Below are 24969 nucleotides of genomic sequence, written 5' to 3'. Positions count from 1 at the left end.
CACCGATCGTGAATATGCACGTCAATCGATGGTAGAGCCAGGCCACCTGCAGAGAACTTATCACGTAACACTCGAACTTAAAAATGTGTGGCTATCATAAGCGATCGAGGGCGCTGTTCTAAGCGTGCAAAGGGCGAGGTGTTTCACCAGGCTCGTACGTGTGCATGTTCATGTGACAAGTGAAATAATATGTACACTTGTACATGTACCTGTACCGGTTGTATGGTTGTATTAAGCAGGTGCCGCGCACACTCAAATGAAACTGTACTCGCCCAGGTAAGCTGCCGAATTTTAACGATTTTTTTTAAATTTTTATATGTCCTGTAAACACTTCAATGATTTATCTAACGTAAATCAACATTAATGTTAGAGCTATTTCACTTGAGTATGGTCAGATGTGGCATGTCATAGTAAATCACTGTCTTACAGTCAAAAACTCAATCAATGAGACAAGAAAAATTAGGCCAAGGCCATTACCGTGAGACAATTTCATACAGGAGAATCAGTACTCTACCACTTGTTTATTTGAGAGTGGACATGAGGTCCTACTCGGCCAAAGAAGTAAGAGTAAGACATATCTCATCAGGTGCAGTTCGCTTAGACCATGGGTAGGTTTTGTCCCGTGGCTTTCCTTCTAAAAAAACCTCCTAACCTCCTTCATTTTCCTTCTAAAAATACCCTCTTAGTCGTGATGAACAGCCTCCCGTTTTTTCCTTCTAATTCCCCCCAACCGCGATGAGGTGTTTCGTATAAGCTTTAATCCGTATGAACGGGCTTGTTCAGGTTCTTCCTTACCTAACAACATCTTGTCCCATTTCTTGCCGAGATCGACAAAGTCTGAATGGTCTTATCCATATACAGTTGTCATGGTTGTCTTTCTTGTAATGGCATAAGTGAAATAAATCTCGAATCTTGAATCTTGGCGTACTACTATAGACGGTATAAATCATAAATCTCCTCCATTCTGTGCCAATAGCTTACAACGTTTGACATATACGAGATATATCTTAGGCTGAGTAGGACCCTACCAGTATGTCCTCTCTCAAATAAAAAAATTACTCCATTGGTGCGACAATTTCATACAGTAGTTTACCATTTGATGAAGATCTCTCTTAGTTGGACACCATCTTCATAGGAAAATTACATTGCCAACAGGCAGGACAGGTGCATGTGCGTGCAGTGTGCAATTTTCATGATTGTTCTATAGGCTAATATGTGTCGTGTGTGTGTTGATGCAGATATCTTTGAAATACAGTTGTGACAGTACAGCCGATGCTCATTACAAAAATTTGAAGTCTTAAATGGCGATGCATGAGGCAATTTGTAAAAAGTAACATTATTTGAGAAACAGTAACATTAAACTTTGTAAGCCTAGACTCTTCATCCTTTTCAGAGGGAATTCTTACCAGCTTTTCATACATCTAGTTTGTATTCAAAACAAAACCGAAATATTAGAATCTTGGAATTAAACGTTACCTCTTAATGCTGTTTCCTTTGTTCCTCAAGGTCTAATTAAATTAAAGTGGATTCAACACTAAACTCCTGTCCTTGTACCCATTGACTTCTTAACACTCTTCGCAACGTCTTTGGAGTCATGACCGAGCCTCGTGGTAAAGTGGGCGGTGCCCTGATCACCATCTGTCTGGTCTGGAACCTAGTCTCGGCCATCACCATCGTCTTCCTCAACAAGTGGATCTACACCCACTATGGCTTCCCTAACCTCAGTCTGACCTGCATCCACTTCATAACCACCTCTGTGGGGCTCTGGGTCTGCCGGAAGTGCAACGTCTTCCACCCCAAGAGCCTGCCCTTCCGCAGCATGCTGCCACTCAGCCTGACCTTCTGTGGCTTTGTGGTCTTCACCAATTTGTCGCTGCAGAGCAACACGGTGGGAACGTACCAGCTTGCCAAGTCCATGACCACGCCCTGCATCCTGGTCATCCAGACCGTCTTCTACAACAAGTCCTTCTCCACTAAGATCAAAATGACACTAGTAAGGCTGCAAACTCGGACCTCCAATCCAGTGCCAAAAAAAGTGTAGTGGCTACAGTCACGGAAGCCATAACGTAACATCCAAATTCAATAAGCATTACCAATCTATTCAAGGTTTTGGATTCCACGTGGCCTTGGGTTCAATTGTTGATGATCATGAACTTTATTTTCTTGGTTCTTTCTTTTCATTAATTTTCTACCAAATCCTATTTTTACTTTCCGTAATATTTTTTTATATTTTACGATTTTTCAAAAAGGGAAACAAAATCCATGAATCATTTCTTACAGAATGGTCTGGTTCCTGTTCCCAGTAGTAGAGATTAGTGCAACAGAAGTATACAGCAACCAGTCTAAAGTGCCGTAACTATGTACAGCCGTGGTGTTTTAAATCAGGCGAATTCCACTATTAATTGTCTTTATGCATGTTGTCTCAAGATGCTAGGGCTGAATCAATTCGATTAATTCACTATTTGAATATTCGACCTTCAATTTGATCGACTATCAGAATATTCAGTTGTACGGACCGGAAGATTGTTGAACAAACCATATACAAAATCAGTTGCAATAACACACACAGTTGTACATTATAATCACTATAATAGCTTCTCATGTCTTGGAGTATCTCCAGCCACAATTTAGCAAAAATTAGGAGACGAACAATACTTCTTGCCCTGTTGAAAATTTCTCTTCTTTGAAACGTTTCAATGAATAATTTACTTTTTGAATCGTAAGATTTCTATCACTTTTCATTTGAATCTGCTTGAAACAAGCCTCCATAGTGCAACTGTTCCTATTTGAAACGAAAGTAAATTCCCCCTTCCTTTTCATGAAGTTTGCATTTGAATATTCAAATTTGTAAAATAATATTGAATATTCGATAAGCAATCAAATATGTGGATATTTGGCACAGCCCTGCAAGATAATGTCACCCCAAGGCTTTTACTGTCTTCCTTCTCAACAAAACATTTTCTCTGTATCCATTTTAGGCCAAAAATATTAGCTCTTCAGTGTTTAACCAGCCATGTTTGAGATCTCAGTCGAAACAGTTAATGGAATTTTCCCCCAGTTCTTTGATCAAGGGATCAAAACCACTTGAGTGATTCACACTTGGAGTATAAAGTGGACTTGCAGGTGTCTAATTCAAAAAACAAGATGTTCACCAGTTTTAAGTTATTATCAACATTTTTTAGTAGTTTGAGTACAAACTCGTCGACTCCAAATGATGCAAAATTGTGGACAAAAAAAGTAATTGACATTATTTCAATTCTGATGGCATGTTTTGGCATTTTGAAAAATGAACTAAAATTGTTTTTTCCCCTGTGACCCTAGATAAGTTAATCGTAGGGGAATGTGTAGAAGTAAAAGAAACTCAGATGACTTTTCTGCTTAAAAATCACTGTTCATGGAATGGGAAAAGAGCAACTTAAACAGTTACCTCAATAAGCTCTTTTTTGTCTTTTTTCTTTCCAGATTCCTATTACTTTGGGTGTTATTACCAACTCCTATTATGACGTCAAGTTTAATGTCTTAGGAACCATCTATGCAGTGGTGGGGGTTTTGGTAACTTCGCTTTACCAAGTGGTAAGTAGAAACGGCAAAATTCAAACAGCTGCGGTGAACAGAAAAACAGGTGTTCATACTTTAAGGGAAAAAAAAGTTTTAAGAAAAATTGGACTGGTACAGTTGGCATATAGGAGTGTCATTTTCATTTGAAGATTCGTTTGGTCTTGACCTGGTGGAACACTTTGAATAACCCAAGATCGTATGTCTACAACCACACATTGCACATACTCTACATGTAAAATTTTCCTAGCAGTGCAGGCTCCTTTGATGGGAACTGCGCACCTGTGGTCACATTGCTACCAGCAAAATGAACACTCCCCACCAACATGCCTCTTTTCAACCGATGGGGGGGGGATGCTTCTGCTAACGCTAACGGCGGAAGCAGTGCCTTGTCAAATCTGTGCCCGGAGCTTACAGCTGGAACTTTTTAAGTATTACAGTTCTAGTTTATTTCCACAGTGGGTTGGCGCAAAGCAGAGTGAGTTTCAAGTCAACTCTATGCAGCTCTTGTACTACCAGGCCCCGCTCTCTGCCTGCATCCTAGCACTCGTTGTTCCTTTCTTTGAGCCCGTCGTCGGTGAACACGGTGTGCTCAGCTCATGGGATGCCTATGCAGTCGTGAGTACCATTCATAAATTAGAGCGTGTGCAGTCATAACCCAAGACAGTGTTCAAAACATGGACACTGCTTGGGGCACATTTCTATTTCAAAGAGTTTGGGAAAGAAGCTAGAAGTGTTTCCCAAGTGAGCATTTTTAGCATTTCAGGGATTCTTTGGAAAATTCTACAACTGGAGACTACAGTGAAGACCTTGTTGACTGCCTAATTGCACTAAGCACTGCTTTTACCCTTGCGTTTTCTTTCCAATGTACATTTCATAACTAAACAAAGAAAACTTTCAACCCAGAGCAGGCATGTGTGTCCAGCCAGCCCTGTGTCAATATCTTAAAAGCACATTCCCGGTACCTTGCATAATCCTTTGTTGATTTTTTTTTTTTTCAAGATGCATACAATCCTCCCTCCTCCATGCAAGAGATAAGTAAACACTTCAGCAGGAAAAAGGCTGTAGAAAAGGGTGGAGGGTTTTTTTGGTATGAATGGTTGCTTGGCAACCACAGAAGGATCTTGGGATTTCCTGTTCCATTCCTGTCAACGGTTTGTCCACAGTTCACTCACTCAGAATGCATGATAAATCAGATATTGAGCAGAAAGGGTTTAACTGATATTAACAGCGTTCTGCGATGACTTCCCAATATGTAGCAGTAGGCCTAAATGTTCTGTACTTGCTACGCAAGAGGTTTTGTGGACTTTTGCAGGACCACCCTGGTATTTTTCTTAAAAGGATCACGGGTGCAAGAATTCAGCATTTTAGCTAATTTCAGGTTTTTTTTATTAATTTTATTAGATGCTGACCCTGAATTTCAGCATTTTTGTACACCTGGTTTGTACAAAAGTTTCTGAATTTTTTACATTTCAGTTGTCAGCTAGCTACTTTCAGCTTTAGTTTAAGTGGCCACTCACACCTCTAAAGGATACACTTTGAAGTCTTACAGTTATGTCCTCATGTACCTGTAACACGAAATCAAGCCAGCAATTTTTCCCTCAGTCAGCCAATTTCCTTTCCCGTTTGATTTCCTGTGTACATTGTTACAAAATGAAAAAAGATTCAGTTTTCCCCCTGTACTTCCCGTCCATAAAACAGTCAAACATTCAAGGGATATATTTGTACAAAATTCCACAACACACATGACAGAAGCAGTACATGGACTTGTATTTCTCATATTATATTTAAAAACTGTTTTGTGTAAAAGAAAAAAGAATGTCTTCACTTAGCCAATTTACTTATTTTATTTAGTTACATGTTGCGGAATGCATGTGAGTGAATATAGATACTTGTCACTTGGGTGGTTCAATTGATTTACTCACACTTTCAGACGAGGTTGGATGGAAGGGTTGTTGATTAAAGTGTTGTTGTGTGCCCATGGTCTTGCATAAAATATATGCTTTTGTGTTATTTGAAGCTGAAAATGGCCAGGTCCAAAGATTATATAGCGCCGCAAGATGGGTAATTCGGCCATAAAGGTGTTATCACCAGTGGGCCCCATTCGAGTGTGAACGTTCATGTGTGTGCGTGCCTGTCGCGGTGCCTGCGCCTGTGCATTAACATGCACTGTGCAGTTGTAGTCCAACCAGAATGGTGCCCATGTGATAACAACGTTTTACGCGTATTCATGGTGAAGTTCCCCATCTTGCGCCGCTACGCCGCTCTATACGATCTTTGGCCAGGACCTGGGCACTTAATGACCCTCCCACATACAGGGATATGTTAATTAAACCTAAATTCTTATACTTTCTGGTCAGTGTTTTGTTGGCAAGTTCACAACTTATCCTGATGAACAAACAAATAAATTAGATTTCAAATTTTCAGGTTTTCATTCTCTGTAAAAGCAATTCATGTGTCAATTTGAAGAAAATGCTACGTTTTGTTTTATTTTGCTTTTTGTTAATAGTTGTTTCTGGTTTGTTGTTTTGTTTTTAGTTTCACAGTTTTCTTTCAGAATTGGATGAAAAATGTCCTCTTCTGACCGTCACCTTTTCCTTCTCATTTTATTCTCAGTTTTTTGTGCTAGCCTCAGGTTGCACTGCCTTCTCAGTAAATCTGTCGATATACTGGATTATTGGCAACACATCACCGGTCACGTATCCTTATGCAAAGCAGACGAACTGTCAAAATTGTACAAGAATTCAAATGCATTGATGTGCCTTAAAATTTGTGTTCTCTTTTTATTTACGTGTGTTTGTATTATGGTCAAAATACTACTTGGACGATTTGCCTCTTTGTGGAGATTACTTTAATTTTGCTGCTTCAACTTTGATGGATACATTCCCACGGTGTCATTTCCCAGTTTATGGTTCTTGATTGATATCTGAAAACAATATTTCTGTTCTTTCTCAATACATTCACAAATGTTATATGTAAATTTTCATCAGATATGTGGGTTTATGTGTTTGCCATGGATAGTTTATAATTCCTGTATTGTCCCATTTGTTCACATCTCTACCAAAACCAAGAATCATTTTGTACTTGTTTATCATAAAGTGTCTAGGAACTGTGTTTTTTCCATTTCCTCTTCTTTAACCCAATCACCATGCTCACAGCTATAACATGGTTGGCCATCTAAAATTCTGCCTTACATTGCTTGGAGGCTTTCTGCTGTTTGGGGACTACCTACGCTTCAATCAACTGCTGGGCGTTTCCATGACGCTGAGCGGCCTTGTTGCCTACACCCACTTTAAGGTCAAGGAGCAGGAGGAGTTGGACAAGAAGCTCAAAACCTAGTGAGTAAGGTTCTTTTCGGGGGGGGGGGGCTGGGGGTAGTTTTTGATGGTGAACTTTGACCATATCTTCGAAAGTGAGCCTGATGCTGAACAACTGACTTTTTGAGTTAATTTAACTGTATTAATAGTAATGTCCTCCAACACTACAAACCTTGGCATTTGAACTGTCAAAGAACTAAATGGAACAGAATGCCAAGTTTGTTAAAACTTGTCACCGTAAATCTGTTCCTTAAACCTAAACATGCCAATTCCAACAAGATCCTGTGTGATTTACAGTCAGCCTGGAGAGTTAGGGCTACCTAGCATACTGTTAATTAGAAGTGCGGCTCATCAGGCTCACTTCAATAGGGGTGCTCACAGATTGGAATGATAATAATGCTGCTCTCTTGTCTCTGTACGTACTCTGTAGCACTGTACAGGTTGCACCTTTAAGTACAAAGGGTGGGCATTGGTATATGCGGTGTGTTTGTACATTTGGGGACTATTCCAACCCAAAATGGCCTGAAAATTTGGGGTCATGGTGGATAGACATTTCTATTGACCAAACCGTCATGCATTGTGGCGTGTAAAACGGATAGATTTCCACATTAAGAATTACAAAAATACCTATCAATTACATCCATACAAAAAGAGGGCACTAGTTTCATTGCCCTGAATTTTGAAGCTGCACTGTGCAACAGGAAAGATTGATAAATTCAGGCACTTCATAAATGCATCCATCTCGTCATTTATACCTTCCATCCAGCTGTCAAATTTAGCTGAATCGTTCAAGGATATCACATGCCGGACTTCCACAAGTTTGTGGGTAATCCATTCATGCTTTCATATTTCTAATGCCCCACCAGCATTTTTAACACCTTTGCCTTTTTTGGTTATGAACTGATGTCGCAAAATCTATTGAATCACTGATATAGCACGGCAGAAAAGATTGTTTGATGGCATTTTTTCCAGGCCTTAGGGTGTGCTTGGTGGTAATGCACTCCTGCTGAAATGATCCCTGTGCTGAGAGCAAGGGAACACTCACATCACAGAACCTTTTTTCCGGGGGTTCATACATTCTGCCACACTATTTCACACTGTTGACTGCTGTCCTTTTGGCACTCAGTCAATGCTTTGCTCAAGCTACACCATGGACCCCTGGGTGGACCAGAGCTGTAATTGCAAAATGTCTTACGACAACTTCTGTTATCTCTGGAGAGGTTTTGAAGATTTACTCTAACCACTGGACCGCAACACTCTTTTGATTATCTGTGGTTTTTTGTTTTTTTGCTTTTGATTCCTGCTAGAGCGAAATTGTTTCTTGTAACATCGCTGTCAATATCGGTGATTCTTTGAGGTTTGTACTGGACATGTATAATGTCAAGCCATGTTCAAAATGGTGGCAGTTTTATTTATAAGGGTGAAGCACATTTCTACCTTGTGATGGAATGTTAATCCTGCTTGAAGTAAAGAAAGTTTATTTTTGTAGCTTGCCTTGTTAATATGGATATTAACATATAATTTGCATGTTGCTATACATTATGCATGAATGAGAGGATTCTATCGTCCTCCAGAGCTGACAGAATGAGTGCTTGCTGTTGTTTTATTTTGTATGGTGTGGCGTATGGTTAATTTTCATCCCCCTGACAGCTGGAAGACCTCTGCACAGTCTTTGCATGGGCACTCTATGCTTGACCTAACAAGTAACGCTTAATTAATGTTGTTGTCTGCACCAAGGATAGGTGTTGTACCCCCGCCCAGCTAACAGGAAAAATAATTTTCCGTGTGGTGCTTGCAATGATTGAAATTGCTGACTGACAATCCCTGCTTGTGCAGTTCATGATATTGGCTGGTCTGTGACTCACTTGCAGCCTCGGATAGTTAGAGCCAACTTTGCTATCACTGCATTTACAACATGCTCTTGTGTAACTCAGTGACAGTGGAATTGTAATCGGGTGCAGTTCTAGAGAAAATGGAATTTGGTCATGCTTTTACTGACCTCATTTTTGATTAAAATTCTCAAACAAAAAGAACTTTTATAAGAACTGAAAATGGAATCACAGGTAATGGTTCTGTTTATCATTTCCACTGTCTTTTTTTGGTTTTTTTCAAAAGCCTGTTTTTGTTTCAGAAGTACACTTCTATTGACATTGGTAACATTGTGACCCAATTTCTGCTTCTGCATGGAATTGCCCCTCAAGTCAATTACCAGTGAGGTCCTAGACTTGGCCTGTGACAGTACAGGTGTTTTTGTCAAGACTGAACATAAAACCAAGCAAAAGACCATCCTCAAGACTTGTCATAAGGCCAGTCACAGTCGACTCGCAGACAGGTTGAACAGTGATTAACCCTAACCTTCCCCAACCACACAGAATTAAACAGTAGTAAAGTGTTTAATTCTGTGGGGATAGGTCTGGTAGGCCCATAACAGCTGGCTTTTGCATTGGGTTTGGCATACCTCAGAAAAACAAAGTCCACCAGCCTCTGTGCACAAAGTCCCATATGGGTGTTTAACTTTGTGTGAATGGGGAAGGTTAGGGCCAGCAACCCTTGGGGGGTTAGGGTTAAGGAATGCTTTTGTTGCATTTCACTGGAGTAGCTTACTACATGAATTCAGACAAGAGGTCTTGTGATGGTCATAAATGGTCTCAACAACAACACTGACGTAGGATGACCTCCGATTAACTTTTCTAAATTTTATTTCTTAAGTGCCATTACTTCCCTGAAAACAAGTTCACACCGAAATAGAGTTTGGTAAACTAACATTCTTAGTTTTATCTCAGGCACAAGTACAGGCAGAAGGGCATAAGAACATCTTAGTCCATTTTGTCGGGACGCATGATCACTGCAAAAAAACTTTTCCCGTCAAAAGGACGAAAGTGTGCAACTTTTGTATTTTAATGAAATATGAAGATTTCTTGGCAAAAAGTCAAAAAGAAAATGCCCAAGTCCTTTAATAAACTGTTCAAAGGTTGCTTTTTGTACCGATACAGCCCTGGTTGATTTTGTAGTAAATTATATCCGTTTTTACGAAATGAAGAGAGTGTGTTTCTTACGCCCTTTTGTGGGAAACATTTTTTCTGCTGTGATCATGCTTCCCGGTGCTTACGCCCTGCGGCCGGGCACCCGACGATTTCTGCACAAAAATTTAGCATTCAATGCATAAATCCTTTATACTGACTGAGTTAACTGCAGATGTTAACTCTTCTTTTACCTCACTTGTTATTATTAATCCTTGCTGCTCCCAAGTCTTACAAAGCCGACACTGTTCTGCATTATTATGACACCTTGAGGATTTTAGAGTCCTTATATGTGATGGTCTGGTCGTGTTCAAGCACAGTGAATCTACTGCTTATTTGCTGCACATCGTTGGGTTTTGATTGATCCAGTAACTTCCCCACAAGAGTCTAAGGCTGCATCCGAATCTGTTGTCTGGAGCTAGGTCTAGGTCTTTGCTCCATTGGAAATGTGTGGAGACGCGCTGACAATAGACCTAGCCGTAGCTCTGGAAGCTCGTTTTGGACACGGCCTAAGCACATTTTAGGGTTAAAGTCACAATTGAATGCACTGTTGTATTGACACCTTTTTGTGTGAAAATTCTGAGGATGTAGAAAGAAAGAGTCAGTAGTAGGTTTGATAATGGGTGACAAATAAATAGTCACTGAAAATCTACTTCCCTGTAAATCTAGTTAAAAATGATGAAATCTGAACCCCTAAACAATGGCTGATTTATAGATCAAATTGATGTGACATCCTCATGATTGCCTCTTCATGATTTCCTCATCAGTCATTGCAACCTTTGACCTCATTTTGACCTTTGCTGACTTTATTACCCTGCTCTCTATCTCACACTTGCCATCATGACTTCCCTCACCATGATATCATTACCATGACCCGGTCACAATCCCATCTTGACCTCATGACCCAGTAGGCACCAAGTCACGCGTTACGACCTTACGAACCTTGCCGTGATTTCATAATTGGATAATCATAATCGATCGGTTGGACCGTTGTTCTTTCATTATTCAGTCACCATTACGGTCACCGTAATCCATAACCCATTAGAAGTTAGTCACTGCCCGTATCAACAACAACGTATCCAACAATCTCCCTATCATGATGCTTCACTTCGACCATCACATTAACCCATTCTAATCACATCTCTCTTTTTTTATATCTTCTGATCTTTATCCGTAGGTTCATCCACCGTCTGTGCCCATCATTACATCTTTGTGACCAACCCCCCGTAGCTGATTAGTACTATCACCGATTATGCTTGACATCACTGTCTTCCACCAATAGAACTGGACTTAACCATTATAATTTTGGGGGGACTCCTTAATTAAACAGCATTTCATCCTTTTTCAAACAAATTTAGTTCACACTATTAGGTAATAATTGTATGCAATTCTGTTATTTATCACCAACAGTTTGAATTTGCATTGGTGCTTTTTTAAACAGCATTTAAGTAATTAAAAATCACAGATTTAAAACAGCATGAAGCATGCAGAATGGAGGCTGATTCAACAACCTTGGGGCTCATACCTGGCTGAATATCAAGTTACTTTCAATTGTATGATTGTATGTGGTACCACACAGCAAGACAAGTTGAGCTTGCCTCCCATATTGGGAAAGCATGGTAAAAAGCTAGATCATTTTTGAAACTCGGGTAAGTCCCTGGCTGCAGCTTCATCATTTCAGGTCATTGTCTTTGGAGACTTGGGCTCCATATATGTATATACCATAGTTAAACATCAAATCCGGGTACAGAAAGCCAGTTTGGATTCTTATCATTAAGTTTTGAACAGTTAATTATAGAGCAGAGGCATTAAACGGAGGCCAGTGATGAAACCAATGTCTAAGAAATGGACATTAGACTTGACTCAAGTCACAACTTGGGCTTACCTTGGATATTTACATGCATGGCAACTCATTTAGATGGCCTGCTCCCTATTGTATGCTGTTAACCAGTCAGTTGAGTCTGATTTTAAACTTCATGTGCTTGAACTCATTTTGTAGACTGCTGCACTGCTTTTGTCTTTTAGTTTCTGTGTATTCCTTTAAGTATTTCAAATTGTTATGAGGCATTTAGGGAAGAAGTAAAAATTGACCAGAGCATCGTTTTTAGAAAGCCTTTCAAGTTGTAATTGTTTTTACCATTACACCTTTCACGTAGAACGAAACTTGGTGATGATTGGGAGCACATTTTAATGTGGAGTTGTTAAATTAATATAGGCGACGACGTTCAAGGCAAATACCTGTTTTGTTTGACAGCATTAAAACATATGCAATAATGTGGCACAACTTTTAGCTTTTGTGAATTAGAAGCAGAATTTTTTTTTTTTTTAGCCAACTTAACAGTCCAGTGCAATGATAACTTCCCAGAGTTTTTTTTATTCCTGCTGCAATATGAGTACTCAAAGCAAATTATGCTTGCTCAAATTACCAAGCCAAATTGTATGTCAAGTCAGAGAGACTGAGGATTCCAACTCCTCCCCCCTTTCCGAACATTTTTCAAGTGTTTGCCATGCCAGGAGGAGTTAGGTTCACACATGCAGTTATGCTTTTAAATTTAAAAACAAAGCATGAGGTCCTGTATCAAGACCAACTACCTACATTCAGCATTTGTGCTTAACTGAAATAAGTCAATTTGTTGTATTTCTTTAATCGTAACTGTTGGAAGAATCGTTTTAAATGGTGCTTTACATGTTTGCATCACGGGGACTAAGAGTTGGGGGACTTGGAAACATGCTCCACCTCCTTGCCTGACTGTTTAGCCGACCTATTCAACCCACTTTTGAGAAGTGATGTGTGCCTCGTAAATGAGGGAACGTCAAGTAAGTCAGGTTCAGACCCATCCATGGAAGTTGCAAGTTATGGCTAAGAAAAATTTGTGAGTGGTTATAGTGGATATGGATTATGTAACATTGTAATTTGGTTGAGGATCAGGAGATGGGTATAGTTTTTTGCTTTCAGCACTACCTCTGTCGTTGGACATCATAGTGCTAATTTTTTTTGGGAAAGGAACTTCATGGTGGAAATTATATCCTGTGAGTTCTTGGAGTGGCTAAAAACCAGCTAGTCTTTGGCAATTCAGGTCTGTCAGGTAAAGTAAATGATATTATCGGGTATTGATAAATTATTTTGTAATTATTGGAATTGCCTTAGAATGGCAGCTTTTTGGTGTGTTTTTTCCTCACTGGAGTATCCATCACAATAAAGCTAAATTTTAAAATGTTTTACATGTTAATTTCGTACATTTCTTTTGTGATGATTCAGTCTCAATGTGGGATTCATGGAAAATTAGGCACGTTCAGAAAACCAGCTTTGAAAACAAATCACATCTCTTGATCAGAAAGCTTGAAATGACTGATGAAACTGCTTAGTCCATTCTATTGTGGTCCCAGAATGCATCTAGGTAGGTGTCAGTTGGCATATAAAGTTGGTAAGTATAACTTGGGGCAAAACAGCAGCTAGAAGCGATTTCACATATAAGGCTGCTGTAAGTGCAGAAATCTACTTAGCTTAAAGAAATCATTTGCTAACCAAAACCAGGCTACTTACCAAAACTGCATGCAGTTGGTATTGCTTGTAATTGACTTCCCACTGTTTTGCTTGGCAGAAAAATCTGCTAACCAACTTTTTGCACTGCAGCTCAGACCCAAGACACAAAGTTAGATGATACTGTTGGCGTTTGCGACAGTTACATTCAACCACAGGTGCCACGTTAATTGGGGTCTAATCATTGGAGGGAGGGGGGAAACATTTTGCGCTATTTTTGAGGGGAGGGGGTTGAGGTGGATTTATGGAACACACTCTGCTTTGAGGTACCTGTTGTGTTGTCAAACTAAAATTCTGAGGGTGGGGGAACAAAGTTGTCTACCGGGGAACAGTTTCCCCAGTAGGCATCTGCTTAATTAAATGGATTCAAAACAATGTGTCAGACTACTCATAAAAGTCAAGTTTGTGGTAGTGACAGTGAGATGTTGATTGGTTTAAAGGGAAAGCCCCTTTTACAGAAGGGTTCACTCAAAAATCAAACAATAATTTTCATTTTGCTAAGCGTGCATGAAAGCTCCAAACGGGGTATCGATTGAGGAGCTTATACTTCAAAGATGTGAAATCAAACAAGTGAATTTGGGGCGTTGTTTTGGTGAACGTGTCAGAGCTACACAAATATGAAGTTCACCAATGCCAAAAACTGTTATAAAAAGCCCTGTCAAATTCAAATCGATCAACATCCTAAATCATTTGCTTGTTTCCCCCTTTCTTCAGTCCTGAGAAAGTCGAGGAAAAGCCAGCCCCAGAGCCGGAAAGTGTTGAAGTCGTCAAGACCCCCTAGATATCACAGAGTGACCGCTGCATCCGAATGAAACGGAGACACTCGTACAGTCAAAATGCACAATGAACCCGAACAGTGAAAACACACCAATATTACTTTTGAACTTGGTTCCTTTAATGAAGTATCAACTCTTCTTCTCAGTGTGAGTTGGGGGGAGGATTAGCTAGACACCAGGCACTTCTTTGACTTTACATATCAATGATCACATTGTTTCTGAATGTTAGTCATCCGGCCAATGATATTGCTGCAGTGCCACTGGGCAACCCAAAATAATTTCAAACACATTGATGCATTTTCAATAATTGTCAGTGTAAGTCGTCATTCGCGTTCTACATTCAGTAAGTATACATGTACTCTGTGCTGGGTAAACAATGCATCTACATGTATGATACCAACCACTGCCCTTTGACCATGCAATTGGAATTCTGTTTTTTGAGATCTGTTTTGAGTCTCAGGGCTATCAATGATAATTGTCCCAAATAATCCAACTTGCAAAGAATCCACTACAATGAATTGGCCCTATTCCCTTTGGTCACATTAATTATGCACAGAAAGCTGTGATGGGTCCAATGTACAGTTCCTCTCTGGTTTGAAATGTTACTTCCTGACCCCGTTGGCGTATAGGCCTTTTGTGACTACTTTTGATAAGATCTGTTTTCAGGGGCATTATTTTGGGGATAAGGCCGGTTGGGATCAATCAGAGGTTATTAATAGTATAAATTGGATGATGCTTAAAATGCAAGCATTTCTTACAACAAGACTGACTGAAACAAGTTGGAATTTGCCCAAAGTTATCTGGTCAGGTTGATTTTTATTACACAAGAGCAAGTATTCTGCACAATATATGTTTTCATTAATGCACAACTGTACAGAGTTAAAAAGTTGACTTTTTTATTTTTATGTACATACCATTAAAATATTCACAAGCCTTGTGCATTTATTTATTAGAGTAAGAAATGAACTAGTTCTCTTGAATTCTAGATATTCTGGAATTCTTTAAATCCAATCTGAGGGTACTGTATTCATACCATATTAATTGATAAATATTTGGGTTTAGTATTCACAGATGGTATTTTTCAAGGTGAGCAACTCATAATTACAACCAAGAATTTCTCAGATAACTTTTGTAAATGCTTTTATTTGCAATTCACATAAAAATTCAAGTTTGAATTGAAATAAATAAGTTTTCAGGGAAGTCTAACTTCACGTGAGGGTGCATGTAAAATTTCATGTTTACATTTATCTGCAATGAACTTTGTGAATTGAATACTGAAACTGCAATTTCTTTTTTTTATTGTTTGAAGTAGTCAGGATTTTTTTAATGTTTATGCTTGTGTGTAATATTCAAAAGCAATACTTTACAACAAAGGTCATGCAATTACATTACAGTTTTTAGTGCATTTAAAATTAAGACAATTCCATTCATTTTTAGGAATAGAACATATACTAAGAAGCACTCTATTAGATGTCAGAATTTTGTGGATATATGTTATATTGGATATTTTTTAGCTGAAATGTGAGGCATTTGTAGAGATATTTGTAAAAAAATACGAGCAATTTCTCGGCAATCTCACCTCTAAGAATCACAGGGTATCCACAGCAAACACAGCTTACTTAAAGTGGCTGGACAACAATCTACTAAATGACTTTAATTATCTCTTTGAGGTGCTCGTGTTCCAGATTACTCCTAATGGAATGTGCGGCAGCTATTCCTAATGTGTCTCAACGTACTTGTGTGTGACCCAGCCCAACAAAATGAATCTTGAGTCATCAGAGCCACTTTGAGTTAAAGGCCTTTGAAAGAATCTTGCACAATGAAACGAGTAGGAACCCTGAACATTTTTCATCCACATAATGTCCATTGTCCTCGGGATGCCAGACTGAGTGATTCATCAAATAAAAGAGCTTAGTTTCCTCTTTATGATCCACACTAGACCATAGTTACTGAGAAAATGGCCATAGAACTCATTTTGTAGGAGCCAGTCACGTATTTGATGTGTTCTTAATACAGACATGTTTATGTCAGAGCCTAAATTCATACCGCTAAGCAAATTGATGTGCTAAACAAACACCAGTGAAGAACCAGTCATAACAAGCATGCAGTGCAAAACATTTCAGCTGGTGACCAGCATTTGCTGAGCAAAGATTTTCATGGCTTATCAAATCATATGCTCTAAACTTCAGAAGCTCAACGACATTAGCCCCAAAATGGGCATTACAATACTGATTCCTATGACATGCAGCAGTATTCCACCTGCTAAGATGATTCCTTACTTGTGTAAAAAGGACTTTTAACATCTGATGTAACAGCGGTAATCTGTATTGTTAAACACTACGTTTTTCAGTCTTTTTGCATGTTTGGCCCACAAAGTGTTGGTACTGGGTCATTTTGGATGCAAGTTATTTCGTATTGTGGTGACAACTCTTATTTGTAATGCATTAAAATGGGTCCATTGAATGCAATTCTATAACAGTGCATTAACGACATTAGAAAAGTAAGCTGCCTGGCTGAACTAAAAACAAACACTTCCAGTGTTCTGTATTTTTTTCAAATTAAACCACAACTCACTTTTTATAGACTGGTTTATGTAATAAATAATGCACAAAGAACGAACCCCTTCGTGGTGTTATTTCTTTATTCAGAAAAATAAAGATGGATTGTTGGTAGATCACTAATAGTTTATGCTGGATCACACTTATGATTATTCAGGAGGAGATATCCGTGAAGCTCACTGCTCATGCTGAGTGACCTCTCACAGTGACCGCTCACAGTGCAAATTTTAAATGATTTCCCCAGACAAGGCTATGTAATGCTTATAGTTACAGCTGAAAATAACACTTGTGCCCACCAGAAGTTGTTGGCTAGTGCCTGCATGTAAATCCCACAGATTTAAGTTACACCTAGTCACAGCCAGTTGACTTGGACATGGCTCAAGGAATACACAGATCCACGGATGAGATAGACATGACCTAGTCAGAGCTGTAGTGACAACTTCAGACTTTGGCAACAAAATGGCTGTTGGTATATGTGTGCAGTACAGCATGCAGCTAGGTGTGCTAATCACCCATGTGCTCTGATGCATAATCCACCATTTTGGTTCCAACAAATGAGACACTCATGTCGCAACTTGCTCAACAAACAGCTCTGGTCCTGGTGTGTGACGGCAAGGAACAGCTTTTCAAGCAGTGTCAGAGATGGACCTCTGGCACTACGGCTACCTCTGTTGTCAGCATGTACCGGGAAGACCTAGACCTAGCTCCAGGCACAAGAATTCGGATGCAGCCTGTGATTGCATTGGCTGGCAACTCGTCCTCCCTCGGAGTCCCTCACAGTCTGCTTTGTCTTGTTATCAAGTAGGCGTTCAGCCAGAACAAACAATCCAGGATCCATGTCAGACTCGGCATATGGCTGACGTTCACTGACCTTATACATGAACGTCAGAGGCAATGCTGGGCCTACACACACACTTTATGTCCTTGTCTTGCTGCAGACATCTAACAAGGCCAAATGACTTGCATCTTTATCGGTAAGTGACAGCCTCATTTCTCTGGCAGATCCTCAAATTGCACGCTGTTGCTGTCATCCTGAGTTGAGGTGGTCGGCTCTTGTTGGTATGGCTTCTGCATTTCCTGATTCCAAGAAAGCAACAATGCAGGAAAGGGTAACTAATACACACACATGAACTACCAATGAGGTCACTAGTGAAGGTCTATGCAGCCGAGGGAAACAGATCCCTCTTCTGGTCACCCCGAGGTCAAAGGGGGAGAGTAGATGTGAATTATCAACCAAATTATGTCAGTAACATCTGTGTCTTAAAATCCTCTATCTGAAATATCAAACGAGAAATCTTTTCAGGGTTTCATAATTGTGGACGCTGTAATGTGTCAAAATGGCGCATGATGTCTTGACATGGTCTAGTTTACGCTGACTTAGCAAACCCAAAGTGACCATATTCCAGCCAACCAGAATAAAGAACCAAGAAGAGATGTGTTATTAAGGATGTTAGGTCTGGCTTACAAAGAAGGTGGAATGACTAGACAGTGTGCTGCTATTTCACGCAACGTAGATTTCGGCCCCTTCAGGCCTTCTGCTACAATGTGATGAGAACCCTGCCATGAGCAATGCCCATCGTAAGATGTTAAATTTGGCTACTATAATGATTTTTTACAGGAGCAAATCTTTGTTTCTGATCACTACATCTACTGGCTTCCGTCTTTGGATGAATCAGTGGCAGCCATGAGCCACTGGCCACTTCGATCAGATAGCCACTCTGACTACAAGAGGCTACTATGAACAAACTGCTACAACCGTCACGGGCAGCACAAACTGCTATGACCGTCACGGGCAGCACAAACTGCTACGACCGTCACGGGCAGCACAAACTGCTACGACCGTCACGGGCAGCAAGGACTGGCTTGCTACAATAAGAAGAGGCCCCTTATGACCAAGAGGCCACCATGACCAGCTGTCAACTGAAATCAAGTCATTACAATTATCACGTAATTAAAAGTGGTGACACGGTGGGGGGGGGGACACGGGGCATAACACATCCATGTAGGGTGTCACAATAGGTTCCTGTGCTGACGATGTCACGTACTGAGTACAAGTGTTCTTTATTGAAGGAGCCAGGTAAGGATAGCAGAGAGTTCCACAGGAAAGCGTACAAGTAACAAAGTATGACCTCACCAGAACATGGGCCTACTGACAATCGTATCCGCGTCACTACTGCCATTAAGCAATGTGGCTTTGGTTAAAGTTTATCCTCACCGTTCTGAGAAAGTCAACTAGTCTGTCGGCATCCACGCCCGTGGTTAGGTGGAGGACGTCCACAGGGTAGCGGTAACTGAGGAACTGGCTAGGCTGGATGCCAGCGGCACTGCGCACATAGCGGAAAGTCTCCTAGAGGACAACGGGCAGAGGGGGATGGTTGGCATCTGTTAGACAAAAACTAACTAAACGGAATGCTTCAGTAAAACTACGGTTCCGGGGGTAATTTGCAGGGAGGAAGTAGGGGTGGGGATGGGCTGGGGTTGGCTGAAGTTGAGGTATGATGATTCTTGGATGTGTCAATAGCTGACACCAGAATGACGCAATACAGCATCAGATTATGAAGAGCTGCATCATGATACTTGGCCGTGAAAAAAAAACTGGGCCAAGACACCTGTGGAATGAGAGCTGAGCCTCAATGACTATCTTGTGGACAATGCAGCATGTAGTAACGAACAGCACACAAACCAGCTTAAAATTTATGTATCTCTAGATTAGTGAAATCTGAAAAAAAAGGAGTGGTAAGTGTTTTACAGACTTGTAAGCATCTAAAGAGATATAACCACATTGGAAAAGTACTCCCTTGCAGGGGGGGGGAGAATTTCTCAATGAATATACAACAAATGCCTTCTTTTCAAAATAGCTACGGCAACAACCACAGGTCAAGTCCAAGATCAGCATCTTTGACGTTGTGACATGATATTGTAAAAAGGTGCTCCAGTTACACCTCTGGAAAGAGAGATTTGGGTAGAGGGCTTTCTCGCCAACAGGAGAAGCTTTTTTGGGGGGAGGGGGTCATGGAATGGTTACCTTATCTTCAAGTAAGAATCCTCTGTAATATTTAGTATGCTCACCCAGGACTGGCTGTCGGTGCTGGCGACATCGAGGTCATTCAACTCTGCCCAGCTGAACAGCAGGGAATCCGTGGTCTCGCCAAAGGGATTGAAGTCAATCAGGAGGAACTTCCTCTATTGGAGACGACAGGCAAAACACAAACCAATTTCAATCATGTAATCTGATTCAATTCTCCCAGAGGTAAAAAAGACTACCCCTGGATCAAAAAAAAAAAACCCCAGCTAAAAAGAAACCGTAACAAACAGAGAAAAAACAAGAAATGAAAACGAATTACCTTATCCTGGCGGTAGACGTCATATACATCTGTGACAGAAAGAAAAGGCTGAACTTGTAAGATAAATATTGTATTTTGATCGATGCAAATGTGTGCCTGACTTTTCTTACAACTGAGATGCATGGGTACTCACGGTTCTGTGAGGTCGTGTGTGATGAAATCCGAGCTCTTGAGTAAAAGGAAGATATCGTTGACACAGGTACACTGTAACGTGTTTCCACAAGCAATCCAGTCTGAAACTTGTTTGGTCTCTCCCAAGCAGATGAATTTGAACAAAAGGAGTTTGGGCATCTTCAGTGATCTAAGTATTTGTTACAACCTGCGAGAGGCATTTGTGCGCGTTGAGAACCGAATTACTCACAGTCATGGTCCAGAAAGTTCCCAGCTATGTGGCGGTCGTGAAAATCCTCAATCTCTTCGTGGATCTGCTCTGCCGAGGGTCCCAGGTCGGGGAAATAATTGGTATGATCTCGCTGTGATATACCTGGGTAGGAGTATGCCAAATTACTCATAACTTTGTCAAAGTGTGAGCATTTCCTCCATCTCAGGCAGCATGATTTCATATTTACAACAAAAACTGTAATTTCTAACAGATATTTCATTCGTAACCCTTACTCTGCCAGAAGTAAGCACAGTGCATCAGGTGAAAAAATTTGATGCACTTTGATGAACTGGGCACCCAACAGCAGCCGAACAAACTGGCCATGTTGAGACGATGGGAGCTAATCCCATTGAGCAATGCCACTGTTGGATCTTGGTGTGACCGGCAACCACAGACTCCCAGGCCGTTTGGCCTTAGAAAGAGTTGACCTATTGGATCTTGTTACACTTGACAGGCAATCATTGACAAATAAATGCAGTCTGATAGACCTGGCAGGGTTTCCAGCCAAAGTAGCCTTGGAGGGGTTGGAGTTAAAGAGAAACGTGCACGTACCGATGATGTCGTCATTCTTGACAAAGACACGGAACTCGGTTGCTTCAGATATGTCACACCACCTCCGCAAGACAAGCTGGAATGAACATCAAAACATTCATCAGACACAGCGAAATGCGAAGCACACTACGATGTCATAGACATATGTCCTAGAGATCTGATGCCGGTCAAACCTCCATTTCAAATTCTTACCTCATACTGTGTGTCTTGCGGGCCCTGTTCACAGTCAGTGCAGTGTTTGAACCTTTGTGGTGAAGAAAATTTAAAAATGTTGTGTGAATTTTGATGACGGTGAATGAATTTAACTTCACCAAGCACACCAAACCTCAGGAATGAGTCGTGCATTACAGAAACTGGCCTTTAAGGAACAAGGTTTAATCTAACAATTTTCCTGTGCCAGACTGCAGATGCATGTTTCATATGTCTATGTTATGCTCTCTAAAAACAATCGCCCTGTCTTTTTCACAAATACAATAAACATAGAAACAAAAACAAGAAACATTACAAAGAAATAAAAACAAATTTCCAAAGTGCATCCCTTTGTACGGGACTCAAAGGGCTTTTCAAAGTGCGAAGTCTATTTTTCAAATCCCCACCTCTAACTAGGAAACAGGTTCAGGTGTGACTTTTCTTACAACTGAGATGCATGGGTACTCACGGTTCTGTGAGGTCGTGTGTGATGAAATCCGAGCTCTTGAGTAAAAGGAAGATATCGTTGACACAGGTACACTGTAACGTGTTTCCACAAGCAATCCAGGATGCATCCTGATGATGGAATTCATGAACCATTACAGTGGCCAACTAAAAATACGCGAAGAGTAACAACTTACAATCAACCCCGGACAAATGTCAGAATTTTCATGAGATTCTAACAATGCGATAGTTTCTGTGGCAACATCGATGAGTGGTGTACTTGAGGTGCTCAGAGTGTGTCCTTCAAGTTAGCAATAGTAGTTGGAAGTTATTTTCTACAAAAACAGCATAGGGCTTTCAACAACTACCCACTTTGGACAATAGATACTTCACATCTAAAGACTCCTGCAACAACTGAGGGTAAGGGAAAGACTGCACCCAAGACAAGTGCGTCTTCCTCCTGCATACCCAGGGGCCCTGCAAAATTTGACGCGCGTTTCTGAGAACAGTGATTCAACCTTGTCCCTCACCCTGGGTGCACTCCAGTTGAGCTTGGGGAAAACCCTGCCACCGAGGTCCTGAATGGCTGCCCTGATGGACTCTTCCAGCCCTGGGAACGAAGGAATCTTGCTTGGGTTGCCGTCCTCCTCCTCTTCCTCGATAATATTGCTGGGCTCATCGTTGGGACTGAGGTTGCAAAGAAAAGGGTTAGTGTTATAACCACTGTTCTCAATTTAACAAACCCTAAATCTAAGAAATGAAAAGATAGATTAGAATTGAAGTCAACAAATTTTCTAGGAGAGGCAACTGAAGTTCTTTGAATTGAGCATCTTTTTGGCAACAAATTTCTATTAATCATGATCGAAACGATTCCAATTTCATTTTCTTTATAAATCATTTTGAAACAACTGTGAAGAAGAAAACCAATATGCAGCAAATTTAGAGAGAATTTTGGTCAATTAGCATGCTATTAAATAGTCACTCTGAAGAGCCTATAATGGATCTTCCCTCAGTCTTCTTTGAGGCAACTGAGAGTGTGCAGCCCCAGCCAGTGACTTTGAGCAAAGCTGAGGTCCTTATCCGGAGGACTGGTTCATAAAGATGTATTTATTGCACGGTGGGGTTTTGTACATTATTCTGCAAGAAAAAAGTGTCAGGGAGTCAAAGCTGCGTGGGTCATTTCACGATGAGGGTGGGGCACAATTCCTGGCCGTGTCCTTACTACATCAGTAACTTTACCACCTGTCATGACCTGTAGAGTTGGCCATTTACTCTGTAAAAATAACACACACCTCTGTATTCAGCCTTGCAAGATGTATAACAATGTCAATTAGGTTTCCACATGTGGGGAAATAACTGTTCATTTTTATGGAACCCACGTAACATTGACACCATCACAAACTGTGCCTCAATCTCATGGGATGACCCATTTACACAAAGATTCACGATGTACCTTGCAGGGAGGTATATTCCATCTGCGTCTAAATATTCTAGGAAGTCCTTGGAAAGCGGGATGATGTGGCTGCAATGTACATTGTAGAAACAAATCAGCATCATGAAATGGATGTGATTGAAGGTAAGCTGTAAAAATCTTTCAATTAGCTGGATGTCCATCAATCCTCTCAAAGACTACTGAGTGGAAATTACTGTAGAATTATAGAAAAATATCCCCCAATTAAAAATGTCAGAATTGCTACACCCACGTTGACATGTATCGGAACTTTCCATCAGATACTTTACGTTCACAAATAAAATGAGCCCAAAAAAACAGGGGTAGCCCACTTGAATGTCCTAAAAAAAAACCAAAAAACAAAACAGAAGTGTTTTTTGAATCCCTCCAAAATAGAGGCAGGCAAATCGTCTGCTACCTGTCGATGGTGATGTGTTTGAAGATTGGGTACCAGGAAGAGAAGCTACAATCCAGAACCTGTTGCTTCTTCATGATGCTAAAAGTGATGGCCTTTCAAACCTGGTTCAATAGTCGCTCAAATCTGAAAATGAAAAAGTGACGTCACGAAATCCAAAAGCATGCAAACAAACAAAAACTCAGACAGTTCCATCGTCTGTGACCATATAGTCACCAGGTCCATCATTTCACCACCTACTGTCAAGTCTCATTATTTTTAGTGGTAAAATGAGGGATCTGGCGAGTACATCACGGTGACAAGGACATTGCTTGACACCGCGCCGTGTGCATGAACCCTGTGAGAATGGTGTCACAAATTCTAGATGTTTCCTACCTTCAAGCCTTGAATTCATACACTGCTAACTTTGACTCTTTAAAACGTAACCACTTTCTGTTGGCTTAATTAGCGTTATAAATGGAGGTTCCAAAATATACAATACCCCAATATTTGACCAGAGTTAACAGCGTTGAATTTTCCAAGATAAACGTCTACTGCTTTTCATACCCTTTTCATCATAAGGATCGTAGAGGGGAAGGAAAAGATCGCATCAAGTACTCAACCAGCCAGCCGGCCAACTTTACTTATTATATCGTGATACCTAGACTCCTTGTCGCCGCGCCTGAAACACACAGCATTCTGTGAGGGCACCCATCTGGTACACTATCTATCCAGATATTGACGGCTGTTTTGTGTCGCATTAAAATCGAGTGCTTATCCCCAACGCTTTTGTAAGGTCTCACACCCGACCAGTGTGTCCACGGGTATGGGTTGGGACACAAAGCAAAACCGCAGAGCGCCGAGAACGAGACATTATTGTCATTCGGCCTCCAAACAGAAATTACAAATGCCTCTTTTTCTTTTTCACACGATCTCGAATATTTCGCATCAGGTTATTTTTCCTACTTGAGAGAGAATCTTCGTGCACAGGCGCAGCCGCCTGTAGGGAGCTTGAAATTGTTAGGATAGGGCCTCAAGCAGTCTATCGAGCCCGCTCCGATCCGCATAAGTTCGACTACATCCCCCGGCCCTGAGCAAGTTGAAAAGTACTTGGATACCTCCGTCTTTGACTCGGACTTTTTCACGCGATGGGAGTATATGACTTACTGTAAACAGAACTGGTGTTAGGCCTCGATCATAGACTAGACCTCAAACTTTATCTCAGATCTTCTGTCTTATATACCTAGACATAGCCATAATTTGTTTCAGACCTCGATCTGTTCTGAGGTGCCAATCTAACATAACTGATAGGCCTATATAAGTATACGTGAGTTCACGGAGTAAAGAAAGTATCTAAATTAACAGAATTCATTTGACTGGTGTCACAGTGTCTCTTACATTCCATCAGTTCAACCGCTTCATCGGCCATAGCTACCCCAACGTCTTC

General features: G+C 40.7%; 2 protein-coding genes across 14 annotated transcripts; one reads left to right on the top strand and one right to left on the bottom strand.

Annotated features, from left to right (window-relative positions):
- Positions 1 to 36: 36 nt before the first annotated feature.
- LOC110986443 (solute carrier family 35 member E3-like) lies at positions 37 to 16828 on the top strand. 9 transcript variants are annotated; one of them, XR_002599144.2, is made up of 9 exons: positions 39 to 276; positions 1507 to 1993; positions 3463 to 3573; positions 4015 to 4173; positions 6172 to 6254; positions 6714 to 6893; positions 7639 to 7694; positions 8180 to 8229; positions 11070 to 13111. XR_002599144.2 is itself a non-coding variant. In XM_022248307.2 (8 exons), the coding sequence occupies exons 2-7, from the start codon at positions 1595 to 1597 to the stop codon at positions 7649 to 7651; spliced, it is 945 nt and encodes a 314-aa protein (XP_022103999.1). In that variant the 5' UTR covers positions 39 to 276; positions 1507 to 1594; the 3' UTR covers positions 7652 to 7694; positions 14148 to 16828. The 9 variants fall into 9 exon arrangements, 7 of the variants coding, with proteins under 7 accessions (XP_022103994.1, XP_022103999.1, XP_022103998.1 ...); XR_002599143.2 differs by having other exon boundaries at positions 7639 to 7698; XM_022248307.2 differs by lacking the exons at positions 8180 to 8229; positions 11070 to 13111 and adding an exon at positions 14148 to 16828.
- cdc123 (cell division cycle 123) lies at positions 15006 to 24713 on the bottom strand. Of its 5 annotated transcripts, none has more exons than XM_087136378.1 (12): positions 24025 to 24713; positions 23547 to 23669; positions 23132 to 23200; positions 22209 to 22365; positions 21704 to 21846; positions 21238 to 21289; positions 21046 to 21121; positions 20473 to 20595; positions 20112 to 20140; positions 19837 to 19950; positions 18983 to 19114; positions 15006 to 17844 (listed from the first exon to the last, which is right to left on the bottom strand). In XM_087136378.1, exons 2-12 carry the CDS (start codon positions 23618 to 23620, stop codon positions 17755 to 17757), a joined length of 1059 nt encoding a protein of 352 aa, XP_086992504.1. In that variant the 5' UTR covers positions 23621 to 23669; positions 24025 to 24713; the 3' UTR covers positions 15006 to 17754. The 5 variants fall into 5 exon arrangements, with proteins under 5 accessions (XP_086992504.1, XP_086992503.1, XP_022103991.2 ...); XM_087136377.1 differs by having other exon boundaries at positions 24090 to 24710; XM_022248299.2 differs by having other exon boundaries at positions 21704 to 21810; positions 24090 to 24198.
- Positions 24714 to 24969: the final 256 nt, after the last annotated feature.

Source organism: Acanthaster planci, linkage group LG04 (genome assembly GCF_054643075.1).
Source record: "Acanthaster planci isolate LZ-2023a linkage group LG04, COTS_SCS, whole genome shotgun sequence".
Taxonomy (NCBI): domain Eukaryota; kingdom Metazoa; phylum Echinodermata; class Asteroidea; order Valvatida; family Acanthasteridae; genus Acanthaster; species Acanthaster planci.
This window is presented reverse-complemented; position numbering and strand designations above follow the sequence as displayed.